Source organism: Ranitomeya imitator, chromosome 8, assembly GCF_032444005.1.
Source record: "Ranitomeya imitator isolate aRanImi1 chromosome 8, aRanImi1.pri, whole genome shotgun sequence".
Classification (NCBI taxonomy): domain Eukaryota; kingdom Metazoa; phylum Chordata; class Amphibia; order Anura; family Dendrobatidae; genus Ranitomeya; species Ranitomeya imitator.
The window spans coordinates 106,333,061-106,345,113 of NC_091289.1; the positions used below are offsets into that span (position 1 = coordinate 106,333,061).

The 12,053-nt window shown below is 43.0% G+C and overlaps 1 protein-coding gene across 1 annotated transcript in view; it reads right to left on the bottom strand.

The window, feature by feature from the left end:
• HMCN1 (hemicentin 1) overlaps positions 1-12,053 on the bottom strand; it is a 733,390-nt gene that overhangs the window by 609,009 nt on the left and 112,328 nt on the right. The window contains exons 6-9 of the mRNA XM_069737257.1: positions 5,321-5,427; positions 4,992-5,112; positions 3,171-3,434; positions 2,724-2,868 (exon numbers count right to left, since the gene is read on the bottom strand). Coding sequence (XP_069593358.1) covers positions 2,724-2,868; positions 3,171-3,434; positions 4,992-5,112; positions 5,321-5,427 — 637 coding nt within the window. The remainder of the gene's footprint in view (positions 1-2,723; positions 2,869-3,170; positions 3,435-4,991; positions 5,113-5,320; positions 5,428-12,053) is intronic.

Here is a 12,053-nt window from a genome sequence, read left to right on the forward strand (position 1 = left end):
TCACTAGAATTAGAAGATCTGTTCCTGGGTAGTAGGGCTAAGAGAGCTGTCCCTGGAGAGTAGGGCTAAGAGAGCTGTCCCTGGATAGTAGTGCTAAGTGTCCCTGGTTAGTAGGGCTAGGAGAGGTGACCCTGGGTTGTAGGGCTAAGAGAGATATCCCTGGATAGTAGTGGTTAACAGAGCTGTCCCTGATCACTTGGATAAAAAGAGCTGTTCCTGACTAGTAAGGCTAAGAGAGCTATCCCTGATCAGTAGGATAAGAAGAGCTGTTCCTGAGTAGTAGGGCTAAGAGAGTTTTCCCTGAGCACTAGGACAAGAAAAGCTGTTCCTGGGTAGTAGGTCTAAGACAGCTGTTCTTGAATAGTAGGGATAAGAGCGCTGTCCCTGGATAGTAGGCCTAAGAGAGTTGTCCCTATGTAGTAGGACTAAGGCTGGGTTATGGGGCAAATGTTTCTATGGAGCATATTATGGGGCCATAATCAACCTTTGTGCAGCATTATATGGGGCAAATGTTTCTATGGCGCATCTTATGGGGCCATAATCAACCTTTATTCAGCATTGTATGGGGCAAATGTCTCTATGGAGCATCTTATGGGGCCATAATCAACCTTTGTGCAGCATTACATGGGGCAAATGTTTCTATGGAGCATTTTACGGGGCCCATGATAAATTTTATGGAACATTATATGAAGTACCGTATATACTCGAGTATAAGCCGAGATTTTCAGCCCACTTTTTTGGGCTGAAAGTCCCCCTCTCGGCTTATACTCGAGTCATATACCCTGGGGTCGGCAGGTGAGGGAGAGCGGGGGCTGTGTAATCATACTTACCTGCTGCGGCGCGGTCCCTGCAGTCCCTGGCTTCCCCGGCGCTGCAGATTCTTCCTGTACTGAGCGGTCACATGGCACCGCTCATTACAGAAATGAATAGGCGGCTCCACCTCCCATAGGGGAGGAGCCGCACATTCATTGCTGTAAATCATCGGTGTGACCGCTCAATTACAGGAATAAGCTGCAGCACAGGGGAAGCCAGGGACTGCAGGGACCGCGTCGGAGCAGGTAAGGGGAGCGAAGCGCTGCGCTATATTTACCTGCTCCTCGCTCCGGTGCGGCTCCGTCTGCAGCGTCCTCTAGCAATGACGCTCAGGTTAGAGGGCGCTGTGACGTAGTCAGTGCGCGCCCTCTGCTGAGCGTCAGTGCTGGAGACGGAGCCGCACGAGGAGCAGGTAATTATTGAAAGCGCCGGCGCCCTGAGCAAGAGAGGTGAGTATGTGATTTTTTTTTTTATGGCAGCACCAGCAGCAGCATTCTATATGGCACAGCATTATATGGAGCAACTATGGGGCAATAATCAACGGTGCAGAGCAATATATATGGGGCACAGCATTATATATGGAGCATCTATGGGGCCAAAAAGTACGGTGCAGAGCATTATATATGGCACAGCTTTGTATGGCACATCTATGGGGCCATAAAGTACGGTGCAGAGCATTATATATGGCACAGCTTTATAAGGAGCATCTATGGGGAAATAATGAACGGTGCAGAGCAATATACCGTATATGGGGCAAAGCTTTATAAGGAGCATCTATGGGGCCATAATCAACGGTGCAGAGCATTATATATGGCACAGCTTTATAAGGAGCATCTATGGGGCCATAATCAACGGTGCAGAGCATTATATATGGCACAGCTTTATAAGGAGCATCTATGGGGAAATAATGAACGGTGCAGAGCAATATACCGTATATGGGGCAAAGCTTTATAAGGAGCATCTATGGGGCCATAATCAATGGTGCAGAGCAATATACCGTATATGGGGCACAGCTTTATAAGGAGCATCTATGGGGCCATAATCAACGGTGCAGAGCAATATACCGTATATGGGGCACAGCTTTATAAGGAGCATCTATGGGGCCATAATCAACGGTGCAGAGCAATATATATATGGCACAGCTTTATAAGGAGCATCTATGAGGCCATAAGGAACGGTGCAGAGCATTATATGTGGCACAGCTTTATATGGAGCATCTATGGGGCCATAATCAACGGTATAGAGCATTCTATATAGCACAGTTGTATATGGAGCATCTATGGGGCAATAATGAACGGTATGGAGCATCTATTTTTATTTTTGAAATTTACGAGTAACTACTGCATTTTCCACCCTAGGCTTATACTCAAGTCCATAAGTTTTCCCAGTTTTTCGTGGCAAAATTAGGGGGGTCGGCTTATACTCGGGTCGGCTTATACTCGAGTATATACGGTACATTTTGTATGGAGCATCTTTTGCAGCCCATCAAACTTTATGGAGCATTATATGGGGTGTATTTTGTATGTGGAGAATTATATGGGGCTCCTGATTCAATATAGATATTCAAAAACACTTAACCTACTGATGTCTCAATTAATTTTACTTTTATTGGTATCTATTTTTATTTATGAAATTTACCAGTAGCTGCTACATTTCCCACCCTAGGCTTATACTCGAGTCATTAAGTTTTCCCATTTTTTTTTTGTGGCAAAATTATGGGTCTCGGCTTATACTCGGGTCGGCTTATACTCGAGTATCTACGGTAAATAATCCACATATTTACAGTATTATAAATCTCAATCTGTACTTTATTAAAGCTTTCAAAATTACAGACTCAAACTCAATCCTGATCTGCATCTAGAGATACTGTATATACTGTATATATATCATTTAATAACAATTATACATACTGGAATGTTTGCTCTATACCAAGTCTGATGTCGTTCTTTCTGAAATGCACTGAAACAGGTATAAGACTTTCCACATAGCACATAATGCGACCGGGTTGTAGATAGTAACCAGGCGTTACTTTGGGCATTGACACCTTTGGTGGTCCTATGAGTATAAATAATGCAGTGAAAAATAAATGCTACATGAAAAATACAGTGACACATATGCTATGTGCAAAAGACATTTGATCTCCAATCTGTGTGGTAGCAAAGGGAATTAAATAAGTACCGTAAATGATATTGATTACAGCATTATTTCATGGTAAACTGATGAGATTGAGTTAAAATTTTAAATTGGCAAAATGTTTGCAAAATCACTAAATGCCATAAATCTATTATGCAAGCTATGATAATTTCTTCCCATAAATTTGACAGTGGATAAAATATGTTACAGTGATTAGCATTTACCTGGCACAATATTAGAAAATGAAACACTTAATGCTCTCTGAAACAGGTAATCATCTTTATCATAACCTGTTATTCTAAGGAAAAATGGTTCCTTTGGTGGAGTAAATGCAGTTACATTCCATATTTCATAGGGTATTCTATCAGGATAATATTTAATTGGAATTGTCTTTAGAAGCCGGCCTGAAGTACTTAACAACTCCAGATAATCGAGTCTTCCTGGATGCTGTAAGCCTGTTGTGTTTAAGAGAACGTATGTAGGAATCCCTGTAAGAAGGAGGACATTACTTAGGGGGTTGGGAAACTCAACAGTCAGTATGAAAAAAACAATGTTTTTACATTCTTCAGAAAAAAAAAAGTAATACAGTTTTTAAAGATTATCTTGACTTCAGAACAAAATATTACAATAGGCATCTTGCTGAGCTTATATCTACCGATATGGTCTTCCTCTTCAGCGTCTATAGAGTTGGCTCTAGTGAATAATTGAAGTACGGCTCTTAAACTAGGCACTGGATAGTAATCTTAAAATTACCTCTCCAAGAATGCATTGGAGGAGAATCTCAGGATCTGTTTGAAAATACATTGCAACCAAAGAGCCCTTGACTATCGCGGTGCTTTGAGGTCTCTTACTAGGGAAATCTTCAGGTTCACCAGTGGCTCTTATTACATACTATCATACCATTGCTTTAACTAAAGTGCAATTCATTGACTTGTCCCAAAATCTCATTCCCCTTTGATCTAATTAAGTTTTCTTACATTCAAATATTGCTTATTCTCTTGTTAAAAATTCTAGTGCTTGTTGGTGGTATCTATTGCTGTCCTGCACCTGACCATAACCGACATGATCTTCTAGGGATAACGTCTGACTCATTGTGTTATTCATGAATCAAAACTGTGTAAAACAACAAACGATTCAGTGTCTTATCAATTTGTGCAAACACAATAATAACCTATGTAAGAGAATGGTCAACCATAATATACTGAACAGCCATGTTGGCTCTAGCAGCCATCGTGGACAATCTATAGTCAACTAACTTTGCTAAAAGAGCTGAGGCTCTCCCGAGAATAGAGAAACACAAAATGACCTCAGTGCCATTAATAAGTATGGGTGGTGTCCAGGGAGACTAATTGGAACAGCTGCAAGGTACTGTGATTGTAAATAAGTGGTATTATATGATGGTGAATAGTATATGTATATATATATATACATATTGAGTTAAGTTAGAAACCAGAATTAAGAGTTATCAGTGTATGGATAGCTATAGCAGCATGCTAAAAGCATGATGTGAATAATGATGTTAGCAAAGAGGAACATGGAGATTTATGGTTTTTAATGTAGTTTGGGGAAATATTCAGTAACGTTGTCATATTGTGTCATTGTATTCTTTGTTCTAAAACACATGTTTCTCTCTACAGTATGAGGTTATCATGTATACGCCCTTTGCTGCAAGGTGCAGCCTTCTTTGTCTAAACCATGTATAAAAAGCCCTTGTTACTGTTGTTCATTCCACAACATCGCTAGTCTGCCGCCAGGCCACACCATCACCAGACCATCGCCAGATATCCCAGGGTTACTTTGTGTGTCTGGTCACCTGTTCATGCCTGCATGCTTTGTCTCACTGACGTTCATGAACTGTTCTGTTGCATATCGCTGAATAAACTTCAACCTCAGCTTGATAAGAGGATTGTCTACATCTTTTTCTCAGCTCTTCCAGCTCTCTGTAAGGACTTTCTTACAACCCACTTTACCATGAAGCTTACACACACATAGAAAATTAGTTCTACATTAAGCATCAATTAGAAATTTTGCTCAAAAGGTCCCACCTTGTATAGGTCTGCTGGATGTTTTACTGAAATCTAAGGTAGGCTTGTTAGAAAAACCTGCTCTGAAATCTATAGTACTGACTCCAGTGATTCTCATAGAATGACGTCCATTACTTGATGTCTGAAAAACAATCACAATATCGAGCTCTTATTTATAATGCCCAAGCCATCGAAAAAAATGTATATTATAATATTCAAGGTTTAACCTAACTTTAAGCAGAAGATACTTCATTTAGTCCACTTTTTCTGTTTTATATCTATAGATACCAAATAATCAGCTTGTGCTTGTAGTTTTGCAAAACACAGTATCATAACAGGTATTGAGTTACCTTTATTTTCCAAGTCCCAGGTGCTGGTTCTTTAATATTTAAGACCTTGGCAGAATTGAATATATTTAATAACTCATTTAGGCCTGTTTCTGCTTTTATTTGCTTTCCTGAAATTAGAAAAATATTCATATTCTGAATTATAGAGCAGTAAGCAAAATAATTCAACTTAAAATTAAAGGTGTATGTTATCAACTTGGCTCATAGTTGAGTGAATGTATGGCAGGACCAGTGTCTCGCATAGCATGTGGAGTGGGCACACTAACAAGCATCTATGATTTCATTCATATGTGTTTGTTAATTCTGTCGTTCCACTACATAAAAGGAACACAACACCTAAACTAACAGCAATGCAGTATAGGAAACATGGAAAACGGCGATAGAGCGCAATTTACTATTATGTTATTAAATTTCATCAAATTGGTCAGCGCTGTTACATTGCAGCGCTGGGGTCCTGGGTTCAAATCCCACCAACGACAACATCCGCAAGGAGTTTGTATGTTCTTCTCGTGTTGGCGTGGGTTTACTCTGGGTTCTCCGGTTTCTGTCATACTGTCTGCCTTTTTACTGGACAAAAAACAGTAGCATGACAATTAAATAAGTTTAGTATTTTTTCAGGACCTGTAACAGAGCTTAAACTGCAGATGTCTACTGTGTATACAATTATTAGGTAGTGAGTCTTTTGACGATATCATCGATTTTCTGTAGATTTTCCATCTCGTCGCTGTATAAACTTGAATGCTTATTGGACGATGCAGATTAGGTGATGTGTATGTGTGTAATGAAGATGGTGAGGCCTATGTATATCAACACTCTTTATCGAAGTGCGCAGAATTATTAGACAGCTTGTTTTTCTCAGGCAAAATGGGTCAAAAAAGAGATTTAACTGATTCTGAAAACTGAAAAGCCAAAAATTGTTACAATGTTGAACAACAAATGGCGGTTTGAAGAAGGAGCGCTAGCGGCCGTCCCAATGAAGAGGAAATAAGTGCGCAGGTCCCCGCAGCTCCAGCCGGATACCCCACAGCGGCGGAGAAAGACTTGCAACAGGAACAAAATAGCTGGTCTCAGGAGCACAGAAGGAGAACACAGACACCAGTTAGGGTAAAACCACACTGCGTTTCAACGGCGTGCGCCGTCTTCTTCAGGTGGATATTTATTAATGATATGGAAGGAAGCAGTATTTAACCTTCAAGGACAAATCACAGAACAGTGGCAATTGCATATACAAATGTAACATACAAAAAGTGGGCATGTATCATTTATTACAACATTTTAGCAGCAAATATAACATACAAATAGTGGGCATATATCATTTGTTACAAGATTTTAGCAGCAACAAATTGCCTAATAAAAACAATCTCTGAGGTTAAATACTGCTTCCTTGCATATCATTAATAAATATCCACCTGAAGAAGATGGCGCACGCCGTTGAAACGCGTTGTGGTTTTACCCTAACTGGTGTCTGTGTTCTCTTTCTGCGCTCCTGAGACGGGCTATTCTGTTCCTGTTACTAAAAATTGTTACAAGTCTTACAAAGTGATGCTACGCTCTTGTAACTGATACAATATTGAGGCGTGATCGGAGACTCATCAAAAGTTTTGTTACAAATAGTCAACAGGGTCTCAAAAAAAGTGTTGAGAAACAAAGATGCACATTAACTGCCAAAGATTTTGGAAGAGTCAAATGTGAAATGACCAGGAAGCCACTGTCCTCCAGTGCTCTCATATTCCAGAACTGCAACCTTCCTGGAACTCGGAAGTACAAGGTGTTCAGTGCTCAGAGACATGGCCAAGGTAAAGAAGAGAGAAACTGACCTTGACTGAACAAGGCACAAAAGGTGAAATGTCAAGACTGGGCCAACAAATATCTGAAGACAATTTTTTCAAAGGTTTTATGGACTGATGAGATGAGTAACTTTTGATTAATAAGATGGATGAGCCATGGCTGAATCAGTAATGGACACAGACCTCCACATCAAGTCAAACACCAGCAAGGTGGAGGTGGGTACTGCTGTAGGCTGGAATTATTAAAGATAAACTAATTGGACCATTTTGGGCTGAAGATGGTCTCAAAATCAACTCCCAAACCTGCCAGTTTTTAGAAGACGAACCTTCTTCAATCAGTGGTAGAAGAAAATGTCTGCAGCTTTTAAGAAAACCAGGAATTTATGCAGGACAATGTTCCATGCATGGAAGTCTCCACTGATTGGCCAGACAGTAAAAGCCTGAAAGATTAAAGAATAATAACATGACATCTTCCTGAGTCGATTTAAACCCTATGGTATGGAGAACTTGCAATCCCTTTTTAAAACGGAGGTTTATGAGAAGGGAAACAGTCTCCTCTCTGAACAATGTTTGGGAGACTGTGGTTGGTGCGGTCCAAAAAATTGATCATCAGCAGATTAAGAAACTGGCAGACTCCATAGATGCAAGACTTGTGACTGTTGAAAAGGAAGGCAGCTATATTGGCCACTCAAATGTTTTTGAAAATGGGCAAAATGTATTTTTGAACATTGGAGTCATTTGGTTATTATTCTCACTTTAATAGATGAAAATAAACATTTGAGATGGAAAATTTATGCTTTTCATTTAGTTGCATAATATTTCTACACACAAATAGTTGCCTAATAATTCTGCACACATAGATATTCTCATAAGAAAGATGAAACTTCACTTTTACTTTATGAAAAATTCAGATTTCCTAAACCTTTGGATTGACTGACAGAACTGTAGTGGTTCTATAATAAAACTAATATCATTAATAAAAACAATTGACTGGATGTCTTCCTGGAGCAGAACAATATTGTATCATACAATTATTAGGTTCTGTAGAAGGACGTAGATCTGGGTATTTATTATGATGGAATATAGGCTGAACTGGATGGACAAATGTCTTTTTTCGGCCTTACTAACTATGTTACTATGTTACTTACTAACTATGTTACTATGACTAATAATTGCGCACACAGTATAAACATAGAATTAGGCACATGAAGCAGACTGAACCCTGGGTACATTAATTCTGTATTAATATTAAATATAATGAGAAAGATCTCAATAAATGCATGTACAGTGTGTTAGGGGTCGAGTTCCCGCCTCTGCACAGGGGGAATCTTGGGCCATCTCCGCTGCAGTCTCCCATTCATCTCCTGCCGCAGTGGAGCCTGCTCGGCAGAGACGTCGGTCCCAGCGTTTTGCTAGGTCTGACTCTGTACAAAGAGTTACTGCTGCTTTTTCTGCTTCTGCAATTGAAGTCAGTGCTGGGCAGCAGCGAGCAGACACTTCTAGGACTAAGTCCTGCTTTTCTCGTTCTGAGCATGCCCAGAGTAAGATCTCTCAGTGGAGATCGAGGGTCACATGTTCAGATACTGCCGCTAAATCCATTGGTCCTTCTAGGAAGGTCCTGTAGGTGCTCAGGCTCTGTAGCAGCTTCTCATTGGTCCTTCTAGGAAGGTCCTGTATGTGCTGCAACTATTTAAGGCTCGCATGGCCGCATGGCCTTGCGCTAGTATCTTTCCAAGTTATGTGCTTTGCGCCTGTGTGGTCATGTAAGACTGTGTTCAGGGACCGGCTGAAATAAGCCCCTAGAATGCTGGCACCTCCGGCGAGGAGATTGTGTTTGTATGTATTCAGGGACCAGGCTGAAATAAGCCCCTAGAATGCTGGCACCTCCGGCGAGTTTTGTGTGCGTGCATGACCATTGACTGCCCTTATTTGGGTAGTTAGCCTGTGCCTCTGTGAAAGTCTAATAGGGCGCAGTGCTTTGCTTTCACGGCTACTCTGTGGGGTAATAGAGCTAGTTCATACCGCCATATAGTGCCGCCATTTGCTAGCAGCAGGTTCTCCTGCACGGTGGACCCCGGACTGCGAACGCATCAACTACAGTAAAACATCTATATTTATTCGGTGCGTTCCGCTAGCCCTAACAGTATACTAGCGCCAGGGTCTGGCTAGCAAATGGCGGACGATCAGTGTCTACAGCGGTACATCCAGCAGCTGGAGGGTAGGTTGGCGGCTCTAGAGCGTACAGCCTCAGCTGTGGACGTCACTGCTGTCACTGTTCAGGCTGCAAGTGTAGCTGCAGCCAGTTTGTCCGCTGCCACCCCTGCTCCGACTATATCCTGTCTCCCGCTTCCAGACAAGTTTGCTGGTGACAGTAAGCTATGTTGTGGATTCGTGAGTCAGTGCTCCATACACCTCGAGCTCCTGGCTGCACGTTTTTCTACGGAATGGGTGAGAGTGGGATTCATTATATCTCTTTTGTCGGGCAGGGCGTTGGAGTGGGCAACGCCACTTTGGGAGCGTGATGATCGTGTGGTACAGAGTGCTCCTCTCTTCCTGGACGCTCTGAGGCAGGTCTTTTTGGGACCTCGTGTCACCCACGATACCGCGCTCCAATTGTTGGCAATTACTCAGGGTTTGTCCATGGTCAGCCAGTTTGCTATCCAATTCCGGACTTTAGCCTTTGAGCATGAATGGCCAGATAAAGTCCTTAATCCGGTGTTCTGGAAGGGACTGGCAGATTATGTAAAGGACGCCTTAGCCACCAGAGAGATTCCCGCCACACTGGAGGAGCTCATTTCCATATCTACCCGCATCGATCTCCGTTTTAACGAGCAGAGGTTGGAGCAGACCCAGTGTAGGCAGAGGTTTCGAGTCGCTCCCACCTTAGCCAAACCTCCAGAATATCCTGTTTTGGCGTACGACTCCCATGAGGCCATGGAGGTTTCTCGAGCGGGACCTAGGTCTCAGACCGCTCGAGTACCTGTGGTGTGTAAAAATTGCCAACAGGGACATTACGCTAATCGATGTCCACAGCAGTCGGGAAACGATCGCGTCTAGTGACCATAGGAGGGGGTTCACTAGACACAGCGGCATTTTCCTCCAAGTTGTCCTTTAAAGGGACAATCCTGTTAGGCTCTTCCACTCATACAGTTGAGCTTTGTGTGGACTCAGGAGCAGAGGGAAATTTCATGTCCTCTGCTTTTGCTCTGCGCCACGCAATACCTCTGGTAATGCTTGCCAAACCAGTAACAGTTAGAGTGGTCAATGGGTCGACCCTTCCGTTTAAAATCACACATCACACTGTCCCTTTCACATTAACCATGTCCCGATCCCACCAGGAGATTATTTCTCTTCTAGTCCTTCCCGAGGGAATGGATGAGTTTCTGTTAGGAATACCCTGGCTCCGTTTCCACTCCCCACATATTGAGTGGTCCTCTGGGAGGATATTGGGTTGGAGTGATTCTTGTAAGGGCAGATGTGTGAAAGAGTGCGTTCAGATTTCCACCACTGAGATACCCGCAGATCTCTCTTCTCTTCCCAAATGCTATTGGTTCTATGCAGACGTCTTCTCCAAAAAGGCTGCGGAGACCCTTCCGCCTCACCGTCCCTATGACTGTCCTATAGATCTCTTGCCTGGTGCAGAACCTCCTCGGTAATGTGTCTATCCCCTCTCTCTCCCGGAAACGGAGGCTATGTCCCAATACATCCAGGAGAATTTGGCAAGAGGCTTCATTAGGAAGTCAGTGTCACCAGCAGGGGTGGGGTTCTTCTTCGTGCAGAAGAAGAATGGAGAGTTACGTCCTTGCATAGATTACAGGGGTCTTAACGCCATCACCATTAAGAATAAGTACCCGCTGCCCCTGATTTCTCAACTTTTTGATAGGCTTCGGGGAGCAAGGGTATTTACCAATTTAGATCTGTGGGGTGCTTATAACCTGATTCGCATCTGTGAGGGGGACGAATGGAAAACGTCGTTTAATATCAGGGTTTGGCACTATGAATATCTGGTGATGCCCTTTGGGCTCTGTAATGCCCCAGCCGTTTTCCAAGACTTTGTCAATGACATCTTCCGGGATATGCTCTCCACCTCGGTCGTAGTCTATCTGGATGATATTCTCATCTTCTCTTCAGATATTGACTCCCACCGGAGAGATGTTGGCAGAGTCTTCGACCTCTTACGGGCGAATTCTCTTTAGGCAAAGTTGGAAAAGTGTATGTTTGAGCAGGAGTCTCTACCTTTCCTGGGCTATATCATCTCAGCCCAGGGATTGGCTATGGATCCTGACAAACTACAGGCTGTGATGGACTGGCAAGAACCCCATTCTCTTAAAGCGGTGCAGCGCTTTATGGGGTTCATTAATTATTACCGCCAGTTCATTCCCCACTTCTCAACTTTGGTAGCTCCCTTAGTAGCCTTCACCAAGAAGGGAGCAAATCCCAAATTGTGGTCTGAAGAGGTCTCCAGGGCCTTTTCTTCTGCTAAGTCTCATTTTGCTAGTGCTCCCATCCCACATCGTCCCGATGTTGATAAGATAATGGAGGTGGATGCCTCTTCTGTTGGTGCAGGAGCAGTCCTCTTCCAAAAGGATGCTCAAGGTCGGAAGCACCCGTGCTTCTTCTCCAAGACCTTCACACCTGCGGAGAGGAATTATTCCATTGGGGACAGGGAGTTGCTAGCGATGAAGCTGGCTTTCTCGGAGTGGAGACATCTCTTGGAGGGGGCTCGTTTTCCCTTTCAAGTCTTCACGGACCACAAAAATTTGTTATATCTGCAAACAGCCCAGTGGCTAAATTCTCGCCAGGCCAGATGGTCCTTGTTCTTCTCCCGGTTCCACTTCACCCTTCATTATCTCGCTGGGGAGAAGAACATTTGTGCTGACGCTCTCTCTCGCTCTGTTGTGTCATCTGAGGAGGAGGAAGGGGAGCCTCGGCTTATTGCCCCTTCAGAG